A 26482-nucleotide genomic window follows, 5' to 3' on the forward strand; every position below is an offset into this window, starting at 1 on the left:
AGTCTATCTGATCGCCTTATTTCAGGATCTTTTTCTATAAATATTCTTCTTCTATTTAATAATCTTTATCACGATAATTTTTCTTTCTCTTCTAACGCGTCCGAAGTGGATCTTTTGCTTCTCAACTCATAAAATGTTCAATAAATCTTTTATGCAATTATATTTGATTGAAGTATTTCTCTATAAATAAATAAAGCAGATAGAATACATACGTATAATAGAAGAAATAAAAAAGCGCGTAAAAGTACGTCAAAGGAATTGAATTAAAGTATGTATATATGTATTGTACATACATCAGGATTTGTTGGAATGTATGATACGGCACATAGTCTGTCAGCGAAACCAGACATGTATTTTTTACTCATACATACTCGTACGTACTCCTGAAAAGAAGCAACAAAAAGCGTAATACAGGTAGCGAGTACGCTGGTACGTGGGTATTAAAAATATATAAAAAAAGTATCTTCTTCGTATATAAATCCTTACATATATATAAATGTATATACTAATACTTCTTAGTGATGTCGCTAAAAATGCGCGCGACGTTTCAACGTCGAAAGCGTCGGCGTCGTTTCCTATTTGACATCAGCACGTGGTATCAAAGCAAAAGGGGCTGTGCAATGTTCACCGGTGGTCTTATTCATCATACGTCGACCAACTACTCACCTCGCTCCGTGTTTGTCATCATCTTTGTACTTTTAAACTTACTTTCATCCCCCTCTTCAATAAAAAAAATTATTAGTTTGTCCTTAGGTATTTTTTAAAATTTATTTTAAAAAATTTAAATTGTGATTTTTTGAGTGATTTTTTTATTTTTTTAATTGATGAATTTTTATTATTGTTATTAATTAAAATTGATAGATTGATTGATGTTAATTGTTATGGTTGTAAAAAGTTTCGAGAAAAAATTAGAATTTTTGAAGAAAATGGAACCGCAAGCCAGTAAGTAAAAAAATACATTTGTTTTTTTTTTTTTTATGGGAGAAAAATCGAATCGGATTGAAAATAACAATGCGGATGTATGTATATGCCGGCGAAGAAACGAGTTTACCAAGCCAAGCAGACACAATCGATGTACGACGCGTTAATAATTAAGTAGTAAGGTCTACAACCTTTTCTATTAAATGAACTAATAAAAATTCGAGTTGTTTTATTTTTATATAAATTTATGGTAGAATTTAAAATTTTTGATTTGAGTTTGAAGAAAATTTTTAAAAATTTAATTTGTATTAAAAGTTTTTGAATCGAGTAAAATTTACTTAAAAAAATTTTAATTTAAGAGTTTTTCTCTTGAATCAAATTAATTTTTTTTAAATAAATTAAGATATCGTCTTTTGGAATATTAAAATTAAAGTCGCTAAATTTTTAAAAATTATATTACCTTACTTTTAAGAAAATTTAGGAAAATTTTACTTTTATTTTTAAAAATAATTTTAGAGTTTTATTTCTTTAAAATGAGACGAAAAAAAAATTTCAGTTTAAGAATTTTTGTCTTGAATCAAATTAATTTTTTTAATGTAAATTAATGTATTGTCTTTTAAAATATTAAAATTAAAAGTCGCTAAATTTTAAAAAATTATTTTTGACAATAATTTTCAATTTTTCTAGAATTAAATCGGCCGCAAAATTGATAAAAAAAAATTGTTTCTTTTAAATTTTAAATCTCGCTTTTTATTAATTTTTTTTTAATGTAAATTTTATTTCAAATTAAATTAATAAAAAGTTTTTATACTTAACAATTTTTTGTGTTTTTTTTAAGAAATTTATTAAAAAAATTTCAATTTTTTACTTCCTATAATAAATTTTAAAAATTCTGTGAATTTTAGCTGTCAGTTTCATTTTCTAAAGAAGATATATTATTTTGTGGTAGCAAATAAATATATCAAACAACCTTATTTCAAAGAAAGCACAGTTGTCACCTACATTCCCTTTGTTCTGGATATTTTCCCAATTACTGCCTTAAATACTTTGAAATTTCCAATAACTTATCTTGCACAGTTCCACGCATCAATTGCAGAAAGGCGCTGTCATAAATTCAACTACAAGCTTTGAGCAGAAAAATTTTATATTAAACTACTGCGCACTAATTAGCAATTTATAACATATTTTACTTTTAATATTGACTTATTTGACTTAGAATTCAGAAACCCAGCAGCAAATTATACATAATCATAATAAAGTAAATAACCTATTTAATTAATAAGAATAATTTCTTGAAAAAATTTTGTATCTTGTTATTAAAGAATATAAATTTACTAAAAATTAAATCAATAATTTATAATAGATGGAAATAAATAAACTGATAAAAATAAACGCTTGATGTCTTCCATCTAAATTTCAATTTCCTGATTGTTGCTGTCCATTGCAAGCTTCTTTGACGGGACAATTTATTTAAAAATTGAATTTAAAGATTTTTAATGTCTATCGTTAACTTCGGTGACAGCACTAGTAAAATAAAATTCATAACAGATTTATTGAAAGCTTGACTAAAAAAACAAGATTTAAAGTTTTATGCGACAATATTTCTTGCCGAGTGCAGGTCTGCTAATAAAATGAATATGAAAAATTTTAGATAGTTAGATACCTATGACCAGGCCGAGTGTTTTATGACCAAGAGCAAGTAAAGCTTGCTATGGGTGAAAGAACGGTAAAATGAAACAAAATTTAACTTCGGACGGGGCGTTATACATTGGATTCATATATAAAAGAAACTGCATTTCTTGGCCAGACATCAGGGCGTCTCAGTTCGGCGACTGGGATCAGATAGACATTGTTCTGTGCCAAGAATTTTTGTTAATAATCTCGAGTTTTACTAGCAAAGTGTTTCTTATAACTTTCGCCTCGGCTACTGCACTGAACTCGAGTTTTAATGGAAGCTATCGTTTGAGGGAATTAGATGATTAACGGGCTTTAAAGTATCCTTTTCTCACTAAGTTTTGAAATCATCAAGAGTGAGAATTTTATGTCGAGCAAAAATGTAAAGAAATTTCGAATGAAGCAGTAAGAAAAAATTTTATTGTATTTTTAAAGTTGTTTACTTTGACAGTTAATATCGATACTAGTGTGGAAAAAGTTTTTACAACTCTTGAAACTTGTCGATAAAAAAGAGACCGATAAAAATTTAGTTTACGATTTAAAGTTTATGGTATAATGTACTCAGAGGTACATTGATCAGTTTTTGTGAGTAGCGATATAAAATAAAAAGTTCAGAATATACATAAGAAAAAAAAATTACAATTGTAGCCGCGTAATCCAGGATCAAACTTTCAATACGCATAGTAAAAAATATTGTGTGGACCGTATTTAACACACAGAACTTGTTTGATTTTACACAATATTTTTTACTGTGCGGTAACTTTGATAATTTTATATTTTTAATATTTTTAAATGAATATTTTTAATAATTTTAAATTAATATTTTTAATATTTTTAAATTAACATTTTTAATATTTTAAATTAAAATTTTTAATATTTTTAAATTAATATTTTTAACATTTTCAAATTAATATTTTTAAATGAATATTTTTAATATTTTTAAATTAATATTTTAAAAATTTTAAAATCAATATTGTTAAATTAATATTTTTAAATTAACATTTTTAATATTTTAAATTAAAATTTTTAATATTTTTAAATTAATATTTTTAACATTTTCAAATTAATATTTTTAAATGAATATTTTTAATATTTTTAAATTAATATTTTAAAAATTTTAAAATCAATATTTTTAAATTAATATTTTTATATTAACATTTTTAATATTTTAAATTAAAATTTTTAATATTTTTAACATTTTCAAATTAATATTTTTAAATGAATATTGTTAATATTTTTAAATTAATATTTTAAAAATTTTAAAATCAATATTTTAAAAATTTTAAAATCAATATTTTTAAATTAATATTTTTAATTTAAATAGAAAATTTGTATTTTTAAATTTACGATGTTACATTTTAAAAGTTCAAGTATTTACTACTTTTATGGCCATTATTTTTTCCGTGTAAGTATTTTCGTCTACAGTTTAAACTTTCATGACAATAAATCAAATTTAAAATTGATATAGCATGCGTAAAATACATATAATGGAATTTCGTCCTATTTTTATCAATAAAATACAAAATTTCTTGATATAATTGTTAAAAATAATAACAATTAATCTCTGGAATTTCACTCGATGCGCTTGTACGAACTACACTTAAGAGTAAATGTCAATTTTATGAGTACTCTGCTGTGTAATATACACTGTAAAAATTTTTTATTAAATTTTACTATGGTGCATTGCATTTCTGGATTATAACGATGCTGATAACAAATTTTATCAATAGTAAAAATTAGATTTTAAAATGTCCGATACACAGAAAATAAAAATTTACTTGAACCAAGTAAATAATTTTGAAGAACTTCATATTCTTGATTTGAGGAGAAAAATTCTCAAACTACAAAATTTTTATTGGTTTAAATGAATTTTACTTGATTCAAATATTTTCCGTCTTGATTCTAGACAATGAAAATCTTCAAAATTATTTTCTTGGTTTAAGAATTTTTCTTTTAAAAAAAAAAATTAATATTTAAAAAAATTAATATTTAAATGAATGAATTAGAAAGTAAAAATTGAAATAAAAAAATTGATTTTAGGAATTTAAAATTGTTAAAAAGAATAATATAAAGAATTTTTATTGTTTAATTGTTTTTTTTTTTTTTATTTATAGCTATAGTTAATAAATAGTAATTGTTTTTTGGATTTTTATTAAAATCTAATAATAAATTAACAACCTTTCATATATTTTTATTAGGTATAATAATAGATTAGTGTGGTAGGACATTTCTATTGCGAAAAAAGCCGCGAGTGATAATAAATATTTATGAAGATAATTAAATTTCATTTAAAATAACCGAAAAGTAATTGGATGGTTGTAACGATGATTAAATTAAATAATCAATTTTAATAGTAACAATGATTTAAATTTTTAAATAGAGATTAAAATTTTATTTTTTTTTATTAGAAGATTTATACAAATTTTCTAATAATTAAAAATTAGCAGTAAATAATTTTTTTAAGAGGAAAAAATTTTGACACTCCTTTTTAGCATTGTTCTGTATTTTTTTGTAGTAATACGCCCTTTTAGATTTACAAAGGAATGCGATAACGTTGTTTTACTTAACTCTTGATTCTCCCTCACTTTAGCGTTTATTACTTTCATTGCTACTATTATGGACTTAATCAATGACAAAGGGTGGGTATACCTATATATAGATAAACATATATTGAATAACGCCACGATACTTTGTTTATCACTAAGCGAATATTATTTGTAATATTAATACATTAATATCCTTAAGTATCTTATATAAATAATTATTTTATTAAATATAGAATATTTATAAGGACAAAAACAGTTCAATTAGGTATTTTACATGTTATGCAATGAATAACAATAAGGAAATTTATTCTATTATTTATACTTTATCGATAAAAAAATTCATACTTCATAATAATAATTATTCATAATAAATAATTCATATTTTATGTTGAAAATAATGCAATAAATTTTCGCTTTTTTATTACAAAACTTACAATCGATAAAAAATTCATAAGAAATTATTGGAATTTACGATTATAAATTCTTATGTAAATTTTATTATTTAAAATACACGTGCTAAATTTTACAGTAGTTTAAAAAAATGTCAGTGCATAAAATTTTTCAGAAAGATTTAATATTCCGTAGAAATTAATTTGCTTAAAAAAAATAAATCTACAGAAAGTTTGTTTCGAATTTCTTCAATTTGTGATTGTTATAAAGAACTATAATTAAAGGGTAGAAAAGTTTTTATTTTTTTTAGCTTACTATCCACTTGTTTTCTTTTAATTAAAAACTAGCAACCTTGCAGTCACTATGTGACTGCCGTGGCTTGTGAACTAAAAAAAATTAAAATTTTGTTTTATTAAATAATGACTTTTGTTAAATTGCACTGTGCTTTTTTAAATATTGACGTTTTTCAAGATATAAGCTTATCCCGATGTTACACTCATCAAGAGCTTTCATTTGAGTACCCACATGCATTTTTGATATATTTTTCATATATACATATATATATATATATATATATATATGAAAAATTGATATGGGTACTCAAATGAAAGGTCTCGATGAGTGTAATGTTGGGGTGAGCTTATATCTTTAAAAATGTCAATAGTTCACAAGATACATTGTCGTTTCTTAATTATGTTAAATTGAACTGTATTTTCTTAACTATTGAAATTTTTAAATATATAAGCTCATCCTGATGTTACACTCATCAAGAGCTTTCATTTGAGTACCCACATGTATTTTTGATATATTTTTCATATATACATATATATATTTATATATATATTATATATAAATATATGAAAAATTGATATGGGTACTCAAATGAAAGGTCTTGATGAGTGTAACATCACGATGAGCTTATATCTTTAAAAATGTCAATAGTTCACAATATACAAGGTCATTTCTTAACTTATGTTAAATTGCACTGTACTTTCTTAACTGTTGACGTTTTTAAAGATATAAGCTCATTTCGATGTTACACTCATCGAGAGCTTTCATTTGAGTACCCACATGCATTTTTAATATATTTTTCATATATACATATATATAAATATATGAAAAATTGATGTGGATACTCAAATGAAAGGTCTCAATGAATGTAACATCGGGATGAGCTTATATCTTTAAAAATGTCAATAATTTATAAGATACAAGGTCGTTTCTGTTATGTATCTAGAAACAAAATTTTTCTTGTTTTCTTAATAATGTAGATTATTTTAAAAATTACAAACATTTTTTATTATTATCAACCCTGACAATAAAAAAAATTTATACGTAACTTATTGAATTTTCTGTGTTCAATCCAGTGTAAAAATATTTTAACACAAAAAAGAAATATTTACTAGCTTTTATCATCAGAATTGTTTCAATTTGATAACATATGGTATTTACTATTGAATATTGATGAAATGCGTCTGAAATAAATTTTTATGAATGCAATAAAAAAAAGTACATATTTTTCTTTACTTTGCGGATAGTTTTCCCATCGGTTTTTTTTAAATAACCTTTCAGGAGTAAATATGCCATAGATATGCTTTATAAACTTTTTTACAGTTTTCTATAAATTACATTAAAAATATTTTATTAAAAAAAAATTCTATTTATTAATAAATTGAAATTTAAATATTTCCATTACAATTCTAGTTGAAAAAATTTACATATTTAGAGTAATGAAATTGGAGTAAATTTGCAGAACGTGACCGAGCAACGGCGAAACCTTTTTGGGTGAAACTAGTGCAGTATAAATTTAAAAGGTTTGAGGTAAAAAAATAAAAAAAAGAGGGGTAAAGTAAATTTGAGGGCAGAGTTTTAATTTTAGCAGTGATTGTGGCAATAAACAACTTCTGAGAGAAAGTTTATTAGATATAAAATTGAGTGTAGTGTCCTGTCATCTATTCATCTATACATAGATCGTTATACAGTTTATATTGCCGCTATTTGCTGAGCAATGAGACACAAATTCATCGCGTGAGCTTCGACCGGTTAATGAAATTTCACGAACACGCACAAACACCACTGAGGGTGAAAAGTGAAAGAGAAAACCGAATAAATGCCCAGAAAATAATAAAAGAGACTAAATAATCGATAAAATCTAAACTATTAGTTGGCTTTTAAACTTTCGTTATATTTTCATTGATAAACTTTTATTTTAGTTTATTGATTTTATTAAATAAAATTTTTTATTTAATTTTTTTTCGTATAGTTTGAAGCTTTAGAAATATGTACGGAATATTTAATTTAGTTTTTATTCAATGCAGGTAAAAATATATTTAGGGCTGGGAAAAAAAGATGGCCAGTCATTACCGGTCGGAAACAATCGATAAAAGTAACGAGAGATTTAAAACTCATAAGAGACTTCAAGTCTCGGGAATTATCATGTCAAGGACATTGAATAATAAATTATAAATTGCCAATATAATAATATTTTTTTAATGTATTATTTTATTTACTTTTTTAAATCACCGAAATCGATACAACTGAAATTGGATTGTTCTGCCAATAAAATAAAATAAGTTTTACATGTAAGAAAATTTTTTTCTGTCCGCTTTAGAATTTACATAGGAAAAAAAATAAATTTAATTTCAAAGTATAAAAGTTAACTTGTCTGTAAAATATTCCCCTACAATTTATTAAAATTCTATGATGGCCAATAAATTACGTGTCGAAAAATGGGGAAAGTTACCTTTTTTTAATTTGTATGATAATATGATGAAATTTAATAATTTAGCGGTACAGATTTTGTTTATTGTGAATCATTGTTTTAAAACATAAATGATTTCTTTGTGGACTTAAATGTGAAAAATGAAAACTTTAATTTAAGGTGAAATTCAATAAAGATTCTAGTATATTATTTTATATCAACAAGTAATTGTGGAATAAGTGTCTTAACTTCGAGAAAAGTTTTTTTAATTCAAACATTAAAAAGTTTCCAGTAAAAAAAATAAATTCTTAGTTTCTACTTTAAATTATTTGTAATTTAAAAATTTTAAGCTTGCAATTTTTATATTTTTAGATAAAAAATTAAAAAAGAAGTGAACAAATTTGTAAATTTTTTTATTTTATCATAAAAATAGTCTTTTCCACCTAAAATTTTTTTTATGGCAAAAAAAATCCTTTTACTACCACAATGAAAATAAAAACTTGAGTACATTTCTCCAAAGTAAATGATATAGAAATTTGTAAAAAGATTTCTTTATTGATTGAAACTATTAATTTTGTGAACCATAAATAAAATTTTGCTTTATTAAATAATGAATTTTGTTAAATTGCACTGTACTTTCTTGAATATTTACATTTTTAAAGAAATAAGCTCATCCCGATGTTATACTCATCAAGAGCTTTCATTTGAGTACCCACTTGCATTTTCATATATTTTTTATATATACATATATATATAAATATATGAAAAATTGATGTGGGTACTCAAATGAAAGGTCTTGATAAGTGTAACATCAGGGTGAGCTTATATTTCTAAAAATGTCAATAGTTCACAAGATACAAGGTTGTTTCTTATTTATGGTAAATTGTACTGTACTTTCTTAATTAATGATATTTTTAAAGATATAAGCTCATCCCGATGTTACACTCATCAAGAGCTTTCATTGAAGTACCCACATGCAATATATATGAAAATATATGAAAAATTGATGTGGGTACTCAAATGAAAGGTCTTGATGAGTGTAACGTCAGAATGAGCTTATATCTTTAAAAATGTCAATAGTTCACAAAATACACGGTCATTTCTTAATTATATTAAATTGCACTGTACTTTCTTAAATATTGACATTTTTAAAGATATAAGCTCATCCTAATGTTATACTCATCAAGAGCTTTCATTTGAGTACCCACATGCATTTTGATATATTTTTCATATATACATATATATATAAATAAATAAAATATATGAAAAATTGATGTGGGTACTCAAATGAAAGGTCTTGGTGAGTGTAACATCGGAATGAGCTTATATCTTCAAAAATGTCAATAGTTCACAAGATACAAGGTAATTTCTTAATTATGTATCTGGAAATAGAGCATTTTTTAATGCAGCCTAAATACTTATCATAATAAATTGACTATCGGTGAGAATGATATGAAACCTTGAAAAGGCACAAATTCAAGTCAATACCTTTGCAATGACACTAAATTTCACTAAAAAAACCGATTTTATCATATGACTATCCTGGATACAAAATTTTTCTTATCCTCTTAATAATATAGTCGATAGAAAGAAAAGAGTTAAAAAGCTTGCTTATGTAAAAAAATGATTTTTTTATCATAAAAAGAGTTAGAATTTTTTTATTCCCCGGCTTTTAATTTCCTGGCGAGCACTTGAGTACTTTCTTCAGGATTGTTCTGACGTAAAGGATTCAGTCTTGCATTGAAGTGTACCTTTTGGAGTAGCATTGTATGCAACAGTGGTACAGCGGCAATACGATACGATAAAATGTTAAGACAAGACAGACTTTCCGTACACTTACATTAGACGCTGGGAAAATAAGAGAAGAATAAAAAATAAAAGCAGTTAGACATGATTTAAGAAAATAGAAGAAATTAGTGCTTCAACGATCTTGAGGTTGGTTTTGACTGTTAAAAAACTAGGACATGACCGTTAAAATCGATGTTTCACTCGTCCAGTTTCAATTCGGCACGAGATCAATAAAGTTCCTGAGTCACGGTCTATAAAAATAAACGATACACAAGTATTCACATTTTAAAAACGAGCACGATCATTTTTACCAAGTTTGTAAATCATTTTTTTCCCATGCCAACTCTTAAAATCTTAAGTCAATAATTAAAAAAATTCAATTTTGATTTTTTGAAAATTTAAATACTCACTTAGAAATCAGTTAGAAAAATTTCTATCAGCTCATTAATAATAAATGAAATGTTGACGTTAATAGTCGTTGAGGAAATTAGAGAGCTGCGAAGGGTAATAGAATAATTGATGTACGTAAAACAAATTGAGGGGTAAAATGAGTACTCGTGTTTATTTTCTGACTCCTGTTTCTTCATGTCACTCTATCATTATTTGTGACGAGAAAAGGGAGCAAGGCTAACTCATCTATTACACAATACAATAAAAGAAAAAAATATTTACGTATATTATATCAAAAAAAAAATATAATTGGAACAAAATATTTATAATTAATCGCAAGCGAATTTTAATTAAATTTTTTTCTTATCTTCATTAAAGAAGGTATGCTGTAATTGTAATTATACATAGAAGGATAATTGTTTTCCTGCTGAAACTGATGTTTTGGTAAATTGACCGGCAAATTATGGTAATATTAATAACGAAAGAAATTTTTTCCTACCGTCAATTTTTTTTTATAAACTTTTCTGTTTAAAATTATAAAGCAGTAATAAATTATAATATATTTTAGTTATTGTTTTTCTGAAGAAACGCGTAAATAATTTTTATTACTTCGCGTGTAAATTTTTATTTTTGTAATTATGGAAATTAAGTTTAAGGTTTGAATTATTACAATTGAAAAAAAAAATCTTTTGACTCAATTTTAATTAAAAAAAAATTTTTTTAATAATTTCTATCAATTTTCTCCACACTAATTTTTAGATTCAGCGTTTTTACATTGAACTAATCAATTAACTAAACAACAATATTATTCTTCCGAGACTAAAATTCAATCTACTTGATTATAATAATAATACTGATATATAGACATGTGTTTTTTTTAATGACATACTGACATTCCCTTTTGAACTTGTAGAAACATAAATTTAATCCAACTTTCGGGTTTCATCGCCCAGAAGATTATCGCACCCTTTTTATAGTTCGAACAAACTACTTCGCTAAACTCGGAAGAAGGTCGCGAGGGTGGCGAATTCCGGAGTATAATCAAATATTTTACAAAAAAAATAATCGTATAAAAGTTAATTGACTGTAAGTAAGAAAAAAATCGATACTTTCATAAAACGTATACCTGTTAGGGATTTTCTGATAGAAAAAACATTTTTTTTTCTTAAATAAAATTAAACTATTTACTTTCTTCATTTTTAAAACTTCTAATGATTATAAGTCATTTTTTTTAATGAAAAATATATTTGAAAAATGAATATTTTTTTTCGTATAATTTTTAACCATTTTAATGAATAAGTTTTTTTTTAAATAGAAAATTATTTTAAGGGTGGAAGAAAATTTGTTAGAAAATGTCAATAAAATTCTAAATTTTGAAAAATATCCCTTCATTTAATTTCAACAAAAAAAGTCTTTTGAAGGGAATAATAATATTTTAAATAATAATATTTGAAGGGAAAAAATATGAATTATAAAAATAGGGTAAAAAACTCAGTCTACACTGATAGAAGGATTTGTTTATATTTAATAAGCTTTATTAACTGTTAATAAATACTTATTAACTATTAATGAATGTACTATCCGTCCAAATGAATATTTTTTAAATGTTAAAAAATATTTATTAAAATTTAATAAATTAAATTATTATTATTATGAGTTTTACTTGTATACCGTTTTCTGGTTTTTACAAGGTTACTTTCCGCTCTATATTATCAACACAATTTTTCAACCCTTTTTTATTATCAACATATTCTCCACTCTTTTTATAATCAACATGTTCTCCACTTTTTATTATCAACATGTTCTCCACTTTTTTATAATCAACATAATTTTCATTCCAATGCGGCTGTGGACCGACTTGTGCTTTCTGTACTGCATTTACCCTATTCCTCACCCCTTTCTATCGGTTGTTGGAATAGTGGCGATGGGGAAACCACAGAGAAAACCCATGCCAGTACAGGTCGGCTACCGGAGCGACCCCCGACGGTTGGTGTTGTAACTATTCGAATAACCGTCGGGGCTCGAACCCTCGCCTCACGACATGATGCACGAACGAACTATGAGGATAATGACTCAGTCCGCTCGGCCATCATGCCGCTACTAAATTACATTATTAATAGTTAATAAATCCTTCTATCAGTGTAAAACATCTATTGATGATTTTTTTATACAGAAAATTATTTTAAGGGTGAAAGAAAATTAGTTAAAAAATGTCAATAAAGATCTAAATTTTGAAAACTATCCCGTCATTTAATTAAAAAAAAAAAGTTTTTGATATTTGAAGGGAGAAAATATAAATTATAATAAAAATAGGGTAAAAAACTCAGCCTATAATTCTAAATCGTGAACTGCGGTCATTGTATTTAAATGAAAGCATAATTACTATGATATTTATTTTAATAGAATTATTAAATAAGGGTTGTATCACTAAAATATATATTTAAGATTAATTATACTTCCATTTTACATATTACTAATCTAAATATAAAATATAAAATAATTAGTTGCGTGTTATGAATCAATTTATTCCCTGATGTAAAGCTGTTGTCATTTATAATTCACTTTGAAATAAAATATATTTGAAAACGAACCAGACGATAATCTATAGCAAATATATAAGTCGATAGGTCAGAGATATGAACCGTGAGTCGAAATAATTATGAGAAATGCCACGAATAATTGGGTCACAACAAATTATGCATCAATTCCTATTAATAACTTTTATTATGGCATTATTTAGTCAAAAAAAAAAAAAAAAAAAATTACAACTTAATTGATCAAAAAAATAACATTTTAATTGTTGATCTGACCTTCAAATTAACGAATAAAAAATAACTATTATTTATAATTGAAAGTTTTGAATTGGAAATTTTTTATTGCCGCAATTTTTAACTGAGATAACAAAAATATCCGATCGCAATAACGGCGATCATAATAATGAGGAAAATAACGAACCCACATACATAAACAATGCAATCATACACGACTTTTTGAACATATAATATGTCTCCGACATTATCGTTCCGTTCTTCGATCACTAATCTCAGGTTGTCGTTATCATTATCGTTCTTTTTAATGTCTTCTTCTTTTATTCTTTCGTTCTCCCCTTGTACTTTAGATTGAGGAGTTTTAATATCTATTTCAGAGACATGATCCTCGTCTGCAGCAGTCTCAACTTCCTTTGTACCGAGATTTATGCGCACTTTTCCGCCTAGTCTTGTCGTTGCGATACTACTTCGCATTGAAAATCTATTTAATAAACTTTCACACTAAAGATAACCTTTTGTCGATGTATTTTTATATTTACTTTGACTAAAGGATCGAACAATCTCATTAATCCTTAAGGAGATGCTAAAGTTTTACTCAAAAATCAAAATTTTATTAAAAAGTAATTTCTGAAAAAAAGTGATTGCTTATTACCATTTTAGGTCTCAATAATTTTAATTTACCTTTATTGAAATCCCAGTTATTAATTTTATTGATTAAATTTATGTCTTATGTCATTTTAATTTAAATAAATTGTTTTGAAGCTTAAACAATGTGAAGATATGTGTTTAATATATCGGCTAGATAATATAAGCACGTCAATTTTTGGTTATGGATCCATTATCCAAATTAGTGGTTACGTATCCTGTCATTACGAGATTGTTTTTAAGGATATCATTTAAATTACACTTATTAAATTTAACTGAAATAAAATTAGCATATATTTTTAAAATTTAATAAAAATATAAATTTTTCTTCTTGATAATTAATTTTATCGAAGGAAAAATTTTTCTCAAAATTTTATTATTTATTTGTCAAATTAAAACTTTTTTTTAATTATTATAATAATGATTAAGCGCTTAAATTATCTAAGAAGAAATTCAATTTTTTTATGTCCAATTAAAAGAAGAAAATAAAAAGTAATTGTTAAAAAGTTAACTGAAGTTTATGAATTTATATCTTCATGAAAAAAGATTTATTGATTTAAATTTATTGAATTTTGAATAAAGGCCTGAGACCGAGCTTTCCATTTAAAGGTTACAATAAATTATTTATTTTTCATAAATAATACACCAATTTTTATTGGTTTTCAGAAGCTTCTATAATAGATTATTAATCAGGGTATTAAAAAAATTAATATAAAATATTAAATTTCAATTCTTCATAAATGAGATGATAATAAATCTGTATCAATATCAGCAGTTCGCGCTTGTTAGAAGATTTTAATTAATTTGTGGTATAATATTATCGCAAGCTCACTGTTAGAAGGTCTTGTTTATGATTAATTGTTGCACGCCGAAAGGTAAATTTAATCTTCATCAAATCACTTATCGCTCAATAATTAAATACGGCATTGAGGTCACAAGATTTATCATTTAAAACATCTAATATCATGCGAAACATATATCTCCAACGAATATCTGATCTTGTATTTTTTTTATAATTAATATTCATCTTTTAATAACAAGCACAATTTTTTTTTTTTCATACAAAAAATACAAATCTTCTGAAAAAAATTCGTTAATAATTTTTTATCACTCTCTTTAATAAAAAATAAAGTTTGCAATGTGAATGGATTCAAAAGCTGGGTTATGTTTGTTAATAAGTATGAATCTTTATTTACATATGTATGAACATGTACTTGGCGCAAAACACAACTGTGTCTTTGGATTATACTTATATATTTTATTACAGAAATTTACGAGTTTTGTTATTTATAAATAATAGTATACATAAAACAAGTTCAAGTTTGCTTGTTCATTTATTATTTACTCAGAGGGTTTGACTATCCCTATATGCTCAGGTCTTTTAGCTTGACAGTAACACTAGGGAAAAATAGCTATTCCGAAAACTCATTAAATACGAATGTTTCTTTATTTTTTCTAATATTTCAATATTTCCGTAATATTTTTTTTGTAATTTTCATAAATGATAAAATTTTTTACAAATATTACTCCTTTAAATTTTTAAAATATTGTTACTTAATAAAAAAATAATTTAATAAATTTAATAAAAAATTATAACTTAAAGTATCTCTTATCCTCATAACTAATAAGTAATTAATAAAACCAGTTGTAATTAAATAATATTGCCGTTTAAGAATTCTCGTGCAGGCTTAATTGCACAGCGGTAAAGTGTGCTTAGAATCATTCTAAAATTTTTTAATCGCCTGAACAACAAAAGACCAAGTAATTGCTTCACATCCCCGGATTATCTTTGAGTCTTTGTATTTTTAAATTGAATTTTTGATTTTCAAGTCTTGTGAACTTTATAACTTTCGCTACTAGAGCTTACAAGCTTTTTAAATTTTTATTATCAAAGATTACTCAAACTTTACTTTACTAGTCCTTTAATCCAGAAACACGGAAGCGTCTTGTGCCAAGTAAAGAATGTGCAGGTAAACATTGTGAACGTGTCAGCTTGAGACGACCATGTCTTTATTCTTCCATCTTGTTTACATAACTTTAACCTTGTGTACGCTTAAATATTTTTTATATTAAATTTTTTTTTATCTTCAGAAGAATATATTTGTCTATTTTTAATCTTTTATCTTTATAATATTTTTTAGGTCTTTAAAAATTACAAAATTAAAAGGAATAAAGAAATAGGTGTTCAAGAAATCTCAGAGGAAATTGCTCGTTATAAATTTTCACTGCTTGAAAATTTTCTTACTCAGAAAGTTCAAAAAATTATTCAAAATCTATTTTAATATTTAAAATACAAAAAGATTTACGTAATATCAATTTCTTTTTGTCAAAAATTTAAATCTACAATAATTAAAATTTAATAATGCATAATTGGTGATAAAAAAAAATTGTTTCAATGAAGAAAACGGAAAAGAAGAATTGTAAAAAAGATGCTGATAAAATTTGATGTAGTAAATATCGAAACTATTAACGGCTTGGAACAAGCTTTCAAGTGATTCGGGACAATCGATTTTCTTACAACCCTAGTCGTGTTTCAATAGTAGAATAATTCAAGCATTAGATCATACAAATTCTGATTCTATTCCTCACGACTGCGTTCTTCGGACGTTTGGTAACAGCAAATGAAAAAAGGAAAAGTTCACGGGAACTTACATAGGGAAAAAGCTCGACTCAAACCCTTGTTTAGTCGCTACAGAACACATGACGCTTTATTTTAATAATACATCGACGGTCGGGCTTAGAAGAAGCTAAATTTTATCAACCTAAAAGCCTTCGTCACTCTAAATATTTTATTATATTTTGTAATTTAGGCTTCGGGGTTGTACAAAATTTCTCGTCATAAATTTCATTTTTTACGCGACATATTTTTATTCTATCATCCCAGAAAATCTCTTCACTTTACCTTTTACTTTAAGAAATTTTAAATTACTCTGTTAGTGAAACTAAAATATTTCGATAAGAATTTTTTCATAAAGCTTTTAGTTTAAATTAAAGTTTAAAAATTAATAAGATTTTTTATTTAAAGATAAATTTTATTTTTTTATTACAGTTTTTTTTTTATGTAAATATTTTACAATACAAAAGGTTATTTCTTAATTATGTTAAATTGCACTGTACTTTCTTTACTATTGACGTTTTTAAAGATATAAGCTCATCCCGATGTTACACTTATCAAAAGCTTTCATTTGAGTACCCACATGCATTTTAATATATTTTTCATATATACATATATATAAATATATGAAATATATGAAAAATTGATGTGGGTACTCAAATGAAAGGCCTCGATGAGTGTAACATCGGGATGAGCTTATATCTTTAAAAATGTTAATAGTTCACGAGATACAATGTAATTTATTAATTATATGTCTAGAGATACTTAATAATATAGAGAGATCTTAATAATATAAATAGGGTTGAAGTACCGTTTTTGGCCACCTTAGCACCGTTTTTGGCCAGTTAAAATTTGAATTAATTTATAAAAAATTATAATATTATAACCATATTTTTTTTGAGTTTTAAAAAATTTATATTAAAACAAATTGAGTTTGTAATGGTTTATTGATAAAAATTAATTTCTATCGTTCATTTGAACAATAAATGACCATAAACGGTACAGTGGCCACAAATGGTACCTCTACCTTAATTGCATTCTCTATTTTTAATTTCATAAAAAGGCGAATCCTCTTTGAGGCGTGCAATAGCAAAAAAAATTAATTAAATCTAATTAATCGTATTAAAAAAGTCGATTCGACATCAAAGTAATTGTCCAATAAAATTTCTCAGCTAAATTTTTTCCACTTAAATAATTTTTTATCCAATTGAAAACTACAGATATATTTAAGCTTATATTCATTGAGGTGTAATTGAACCCACGAATAAGATTTCAAACAAAGCGGATAAGAGAAATGAGCTGATTTTATTTGATAGAAAATTTCTGTACAGATTTGATTCGAAAAAAGCTCAATAAATAAATTAAAAAAAAAAAAAATACAATTAAATAAACAAAGCATTTTTTTATCACATCAATTCCGAGTAAATAATTAAAAAAAATCTATCGGTTTGTATTTTCACGAGTATTTTTATTCCAGCGTACATTTCAATTATCACCTCCTGTTTATTTAATCCGTTTATTTTAAATCCTAGATTTATGGACGAATGTCCAGCAGATTCTAATTAAAGAAAATTTCTATTGAAAGTCTATTGGAATTAATAACGTTTAAAAAAGCAAATAGAGAATTAGGAAGTCAATTCACGTCCTTTAAATGTGAATTTATCTTTTCAGTGCGTGATACGCATACGGTAGCTTTAAATTTACAATAAACGGTCATTGTTTCGTTGTAAATTGTAAATGATTAAATATAGAATATCAATAGGTTCCTATGATCCATAGGTTTTATTAGATATTTACTATTTACTGTGGAAAATATATTTTCAGGATAGTTTGATTCATTAAGGCAGTTAGCGAAAATTGATAGAATATGCTTTCGCAAACCAGAACATATCTATCGAGTGTCTCATTATTAATTCTAATAAGCGCGTGCGCGAATTGAACGCGAAGAGACTCTAATACATATATCCATGCATGTACATGCATTGACAAGTCTATTAATAGTCGATAATGGAACTAGCGATGGTGTAACGCAATTACTTGAAAATAATATACTTTTACTTGTAAATGCAAGCAAGCTTCGCCGACATCAATACCGGTGGAGTTAAAAAAATTGTTTGGCTGTTCATCGGTTAATATATGATATATGATATGAATACTAAGTAAACCCATATATTAGAGCTGTTAAAAAGCATAATTGACGTTTTTAATTTTTATCATTCTGATTGTCTCTTTTGATCCTCTTAATCCGATCTCTCGACAGTCTGTTATTTATTGAAATTCGTTTTGGCTTTCATTGATTTTCCGATTAAATTTATGTGCTATTATATCACACGACTGGCTTTTGTACACTTGTGAAAACCATTTGGCTGGAATTATATTGAGAAACTGTACGATCAGGAATATTAGGTTGGGTAAATCTCCTAAATTGGACACTGAATAGTTTACTTCCTCTGTCTTTAGTTGTTTTTTATAAATTTATGCTATAATTAAAAAGTCAAAAAATTAACATGATTAGATTTTTTATCCAACAATCACATATCAAGTATTTTATTTGAATTTTAAATTTTATAATTGTGAATTTGTTTTTTAATTATGAAAAATTCACATCTTTAAAACAAATTTATTTAAAAATAAATTCTTTTCTTGATTTTTTATTTTAATTTTCTAAAAAAATTATAAAAGAATCAACTATTTGGCCTGAAAAACTTGTAGGGAATGCAAAAAAAAAAATTAAATTGGCATATAATAATCATTAGAGAAAAATTTATCGAAAGTTTTGAAGCTTAATCTAACTTACTCTAATAAATTTCTAAATAACTAATAAACTAATCAACTGTTTGGCCTAAAAATCTTGTAGAGGATGCAAATACAATTAAATTAGTATATAATAATCATTAGAAAAAAATTTATCTAGAGATTTAAAGCCCAATCTAACTTTCTCTATATAACTTAAACTTGACACCCGGGCATGTAGCAATAAAAATTCTAAATTTCTAAAAAAATAATAAACTAATCAACTGTATGACCTAAAAACCTTGTAAGGGATGCAAAAATAATTCGATTGGTATATAATGATCATTAGAAAAAAATTTATCGAGAGTTTTAAAACCTATTATTCCTTTAGTTTCGTATTAAAGCTCTCAATACCAATCGAAAAAATAGACCCTGATTCCTTATTCGTTCAGAATTAGAATGCGCGCGTGTAGCGCGCAGTTTAAAATTCTAGTGAAGAATTTTAGTATAAAGCTTTTATTTAAAAAAAAAATTAAAATAATAACAGAAGCGAGAATTTTTAGTACTAGTAAAGCATTATCCAAAAATTGAAAAAAATGTAACAGTATTGTTTTTAAAAAATTTTTCATCTCTCACTTTCTCCTCAGAGAAAATTAGTCAGAATTTTCATCCCTAAGCACAACAATATTTAATAAATCATCCGAAATAAGTCTATTATTTTTACAATTTAAATTTCTAATTACAAGTTCAATATTTATATATAACAATACTTTTTTCTTTCTTTTTTTCTCTCTTCAGTGCATTATTTGTTTAAGTAAATTGAAATATTATTATTTTTATTTTCGATTTTGTTTTTTGCAAATATGTAATAAAATATTGTAAAAGGACGTTAATTTTATACTCTAGTGACCCTGTTATTGGCTATTGCTGTTGGGTCTTTATGTAAAGAAATAAATAAATAAATTTATGCTTCAATCCAGAGACCCGATTGTGTCTCGCACTACTTTCATAACCCATAACCTGTTGAAAAAGATTGTTAAGAATTAATAAAACACTATTAATTTGTTCCAGGATAATTTTATAAATAAAATGTACGAAAGATTGCGTTGAATCGCATCATCGTGCTGGAGGAAGTAGAGGAATGGGCCCTTGGGCCTTTGGAATTCCTATTGTCCTTGTTTCCACTCTTGGTCTCCTTCTTAACGCTTATGTCCTGTTAGTAGTAATCGGCCTCGGCAAGCAGGTAAGTATTTTAAATATATAAATAAATTAATTAATTAATAATAATAAATTAATTCATAAATAAAATAGGCGCAGCAACAAACTTCAAATACTCTTCTGTTAATTCACCTTGGAGCAGTTGAGTTTGCACTTTGTTTTGTATTGCTCGTATTTACAACCGGTCCTTGGACGAATTCTGGTTCTTGGTGTGCAGTCCATGGTTTTCTGCTCACTTTACTTCACCCAGTAGCTTTGTGGACCGTCACAGGGCTCAATTGTGATCGGTAAAAATTATTTTTAGAATAAAAATTTAATAATTAACGGAGATTACGCTCTCGATATAATACACGATTATACTCATGTACTAAACTTTGATCTAGATACTACGCCATAGCAGCACCCCTTCATTACTCGGCAGTAGTTTCCCCACGGCGAGTAATCCTAGGATTAGTAGGAGCATGGATTGGTGCATTCATTCTGTCTCTACCTCCATTTTCGGGTTTAATTGCACCGTATAAATATAGTCAAGATTTTGGATGCTGTATTCCAGCGTTCAGTAATGAGACATGGACTATTGCTGGTGTTATTTATACAAGTGTTTATCTGTTTTTGGGTTTAGTGTTACCAGCGATACTTATTACAGCTTGCAATATTCGCGTCCTAGGAATTGCAAGGTATCATCGCCACCGAATTGCCAGCGCTATTTATGAAGTTACGTTGAGCGCTCAAGTTACTATTACGCACCAAAGAAATCCGTTCTTCATACCGACAGTTACTTCACCTTCTGCTGGAGGACCTCCGAAATTTCACAGTGCTGCTAGTACTGTTAGTAATTTATATAGTAATATATTTATTTTATTTTGCTATTTAAGATTTTTTAAGAGTAACTCACTATTTATTCATTGAAGTATATTCAAAATAACATCAAAAAAATTTTCAATTATTTACTAGCAACCTTGCAGTCACTATGTAACTTGTAAACTATAAAAAATTAAAATTTTGTCTTACTAAATAATGACTTTTCTTAAATTGCACTGTACTTTCTTAAATATTGATGTTTTTAAAGATATAAACTCATCCTGATGTTACACTCATCAAGAGCTTTCATTTGAGTACCCACTTGCATTTTTGATATATTTTTGATGTATTTATATATATATAATATATATAAATATATAAAATATATGAAAAATTGATGTGGGTACTCAAATGAAAGGTCTCGATAAGTGTAACATCGGGATGAGCTTATATCTTTAAAAATGTCAATAATTCACAAGATACAAGGTCATTTCTTAATTATGTATCTAGAGATAGAACATTTTCGAATGCAGCCTAAATACTTATCATAATAAATTGACTATCGGTGAGAATGACATGGACACAGAACTTTTCTTATTAACTTAATAATATAGATTAAATTTTTCAGTGATTTAAAAAAACAACGAAAATTCAAAAATTTTTAACCAAAAGTTTTTGAGACCTATAACATATAAATTTGAATCAAAAAAATTAACAGTGAGTTACTCATTCCATTTTTAATAAAAAAATTTTAATTTACATTTTTGTTATTATTTAATTTAATTTAATTTTTCAATAAAATATTTTTATTTCATAAAATATGTTTTCTTTATTATTTTATTTATCTCTAAAAATATTATTATTATTATTATTATTATTGCTCTTTTGCTTGAATATTTTTTTATTCCGAATTTATGGAATAATTTTAGCAGCTTTTTTTTTCTGTAAGAAACACGACAAGGGTTTTATTATTTTATTCTATTACCAAAATAATTATTTAATTGATAAGTCAATAAAAGCAATTTCGGGCTGATGAGTATGATTGACGTTTTGACGTTAGGAATAATAAAAAAAATTCCATCGATATCCTTAAAGGTGATGCAATTAGTCGGATCAGTCTATCTACTTTATTTCCCCTACTGCGGAATCATCCTATGGGAAGCTTGCACCGCAGCTAGTCATAGTCGTCTTCACTTGCACCCAAGATTCGCGTCCTTGGCCTCACTTTTACTCGCTACTTCGCCGCCGATTAACGGTTTATTATACGGCCTCAAGTCACGAACCATAAGACGTTCTGTGCAGAATTATTGGCGAAAAAAAGTAACTAAATCGGAATTGCAGCAGGTAAAATATTTAAAAATTATAATTTTTATCAATAAAAAAATAATTTATAAATAATTTAACTTTTTTTTTTTTTTTTGAATAAATTTTCAGGAAATTCAAGCAAGAACCCCGAGCGTTGCAGGGTCGCGTCGCCCTTCGGGAAGTGGACCAGTCTCTCTGTTTCCGTTTCCGCCACTCCAACGACGTCTCAGCGAAGCTCTACTCAATTTAGGGACAAATTCAAGGGCTGCCGGTGGTTTTGACAGTGGTAACATTGTAGCTTTTGATTGCAATCGCTTACAACCCGCTGCATCTTGTAATACACTACGGGTACCAACAAGCGAATCAAGTAATTGATTTTTTTTGTTCTATCATTTTTTATAAATTTTTTCTTCCAATAATCTTAAAAATTATTTTTCATTTATTTGAAATTTATTTTCCATTAATCTTTGAAATTTTTCATAATTTTTTCTTTCAAATTTAATTCTTTAATTTCTTAAATTTATCTTCTCTTTGCAGATGCTATGTATTGTATAAAATCATTCATTCTAAACATTCTATGCATAAAAATGTAACATATTGTTGTAAATTGTCGAGAGCGTTTCTTATAAAATAAATTAATTAATTAATTAAAAAAGCCATCAGCAAAATTTATACAAATGATTAAATTTTTTTTTTCAATATTTTTATCATTCATAATTCTCATCTAAAAAATGCAAAATTTATCACGGTGTAAAAGCAATTAAATTCAACAATAAAAAATACTATTTAAATTTAATATATGAGATTATAAAAACCAATAATGGTCTTAAAAATTATTTTTCATTAATTAATTAGCAAAATTTATACAAATTATTTAATTTTTTAAAAATATTTTTATCATTCATAATTCTCGTCTATAAAATGCAAAATTTATCGCGGTATAAAAGCAATTAAATTCGATAATAAAAAAAAACTATTTGAATTTAATATATAAACTTATTAAAGTGATATTTTAATCGAGTAGCGCAAATATATTGAATTATTATATGTAGGTGTTAACAAACATAAATTTTATCTTTATTACGCATATAAATGACGAGCTAAAATATATCGGATTATTTTTTATACAAAAAAATAATCCAATTTTACTAATAAATTGCAGATTATTTTAAAAATTTTATACACATTAATTTTTCTATAAACTTTAGAAAAATAAATTGCAATTTTAAATTTTCATATTTTTATTGATCTTTGTTAAAATAAAAAAAATATATATGATCTTTTAAATAAATAAATTTCTATTATTAACTTTTACATCAATTTATTGCAGAAAACTTTTTTATAATTAATCGTATATATATATATATATATATATATATATATATATATATATATATATATATATATATATATATACATATATATTTTTTTTTTTAATTAAAGGTGAAAGTAACAGAGTAGTGCGAACGAGTGCAAGCACAGCGAGTCTAATGGGAATGGGATATCACGATTCTACTAGTACAATACGTGAATCTTCGTTATTACGCGATACGATAGAATCGTCAAAAAGAAGCCCAATAATACTGATAACGCGGACACATAGCGTTGAAATACCAGACGGCAGTAGTCCAGTGCACAAAAGATCCTGTATTACTTCAGGACACTTTGGTACAATTGTAACTGACAGTAAGTTTCAAGAAAAAAATTTTTAAATCAAAAAAATTAATTTTGAAGAGCTTTATTTTTATTTAAATAGAAAAATTCTTAAACTAAGAAATTTTTTTTAAATAAATTTTATTTAGATTAAGTTAATTTTTTTTTAAAGTAGGCTATAATATAAATATTAAATATCAAACGCTCAAATATAAAATGAATTAATGCAAATCTTAACACAAATTTAAATTATTCTCAAATATAGAGAGACGCTGGCGTCAAGTCAGCACTGGAAGTGATAGCAGTACAGGAAGCAGCGATGCTAGTATTTGGACAACCGGAATAGCTCATAGAGCTGCCAAAGGAAACATTAGAAGTTCTATTGACAATTGGCCAATAGGTATTTCTTCTTTTTTTTTTTTTTTTTAATTAAATTAAATATTTATTTTTGAAATATAAAAAATTTCTGTTTAGCTATTCGTCACGTGCCACTAGGGATATTATTCAATGGATTACGCGCTAGCAATAATAGTGAAAGTAGTGATACAACAGATACAACGGCAACAACAACAACAACATCAACTTTACCGTCCAAAGTATTTTCAATAGTGAGTTTTAAAAAATTTAATTACTTATTTTGAATTTCAGACTTTATTTTAGGAGATTAAAAATGATTTAACATAAAAGAAAATTTTTAAAATGAAAATTTGAACTTATCTAGATTCATTGACATCTATAATACTCGATAAAACCATTCATAAAATTTAAATTACATAATAATGTATTTACATAATATAGCTCCGTCTCCGATAACTTTCTAGACTAATTAAATCAGCGTAACTTTAGCTGAACTGTTCCAGACTATCTATTGATGCAACCGGAGGCAAAACTTTGTCTTGTAATTTCACGTATTGTTGTTTAATTATAGAGTTTATTAATTTTTGACTACTTTATTATTTTTTACGATAAAATAATTCGTGAAGACTATACTTCATTTTTTTAAATTAAAATTTTTTAGTTTTTTACAATTGAGTTATTTATTTATTTGTTTGAATGCCAATCGACATTATAGATTAATTAGTATATCCTTTAAATTATAAATTATAAATTTTTAAATTCTAAAATTCTAGCTCGAAAATTGCACAAAAATAAATTCTTATTTGATAATGCCTAGTAAAAAATTAAAAGTATCATTTATAATATTGCAAAATATGTTTTTTGAGATTGGAGCGGAATTTATCACTTTAATAAATTTATTTAATAAATTTTTTCAGGCACAAGGAACCCAAAAGTCAAACAATAAAACTGATGAAAAGCCAAAAGTGAAGCGAAAAAACAGCGAAGAAAAAAGCGAAAGCGAATCCAGTTGGGGTAGTATTGAAGAAAAAAGGTCGAATGATATCGAAGACGAAAACAGCGAAAAAGAAGAAAATGAAGAAGAAAAAAATGATGATGATGATGAAGAAGAAGATGTAGAAGAAGAAAGCGCCAGTAGTAACGATAAAAATCCAAACGAAATTGATAACAAAGGGGTAGTAAAAAAATGTAAAAAAAGAAGAAAAGAGAGGATGCGTTCTCGGATTATTAATGATGAGAAAATAAATGAAAATAATGATGGAATTAAATTACGATCACTTCTTACAACTTTGTCATCTTAGATATTTATTTTTAATTGTCTTTTTTTTTATTATTAGAATTATTGTTATTATTCTTTAGATTGAAATAGATGACAAAAGCAAACCAAGGAGTAATTGATTGACTTGTGAATTAAAAACTAACATATCCCGAAATACAATTATATTTTTGTACTTTTAACCCATGACATTTATAAATGAAAAAACATATAACATATACATACATTCTTATATATATATACGTATTGATATTGATAAACACAATCAGGTAACTGGCGAAGAAAACACTCGACAACAAAACATAAATAAATAGGTTCGATTAATTTGAAAAGAGACCTTGAATAAAAAAGTAAATTTTACACCGAATAGTTTCGCCCTCAATGTTTGTTGGATCGAAAAAAATGAAACTAGATACATTAAAATATAGTATAAAATGCAACATAAATATATGTGATTTGTTACACTGATAGAAGGATTTTTTTATAGTTAAAAATATTTGTTAATATTTAACAAATCATTTATTAGAGACCACTTTTTAGTCCTTGATAAATATTTGTTAGCATTTAAAAAGATTTATTAATATTTAATATTTAATATTAATATTTATTAATAATAATTAATATTTAATATTTAATAAATGAATATCATATTTATTAAATACAAACACATTTTAATTATAAATTATTATACACAAATTAATT

General features: G+C 25.4%; 2 protein-coding genes across 2 annotated transcripts in view; one reads left to right on the forward strand and one right to left on the reverse strand.

The window, feature by feature from the left end:
* The window catches only part of LOC123265763 (phytanoyl-CoA dioxygenase, peroxisomal-like), a 43419-nt gene that overhangs the window by 9091 nt on the left and 7846 nt on the right, over window positions 1-26482 (reverse strand). The window lies entirely within an intron of this gene.
* On the forward strand, window positions 835-26295 carry LOC123265758. The gene is made up of 10 exons (XM_044729640.1): window positions 835-942; window positions 20242-20413; window positions 20482-20675; window positions 20772-21216; window positions 22285-22533; window positions 22624-22861; window positions 23938-24180; window positions 24413-24547; window positions 24622-24755; window positions 25422-26295. Exons 2-10 carry the CDS (start codon window positions 20312-20314, stop codon window positions 25803-25805), a joined length of 2124 nt encoding a protein of 707 aa, XP_044585575.1. The 5' UTR covers window positions 835-942; window positions 20242-20311; the 3' UTR covers window positions 25806-26295.

The sequence above is a fragment of the Cotesia glomerata genome, linkage group LG5 (genome assembly GCF_020080835.1).
Source record: "Cotesia glomerata isolate CgM1 linkage group LG5, MPM_Cglom_v2.3, whole genome shotgun sequence".
Classification (NCBI taxonomy): Eukaryota; Metazoa; Arthropoda; class Insecta; order Hymenoptera; family Braconidae; genus Cotesia; species Cotesia glomerata.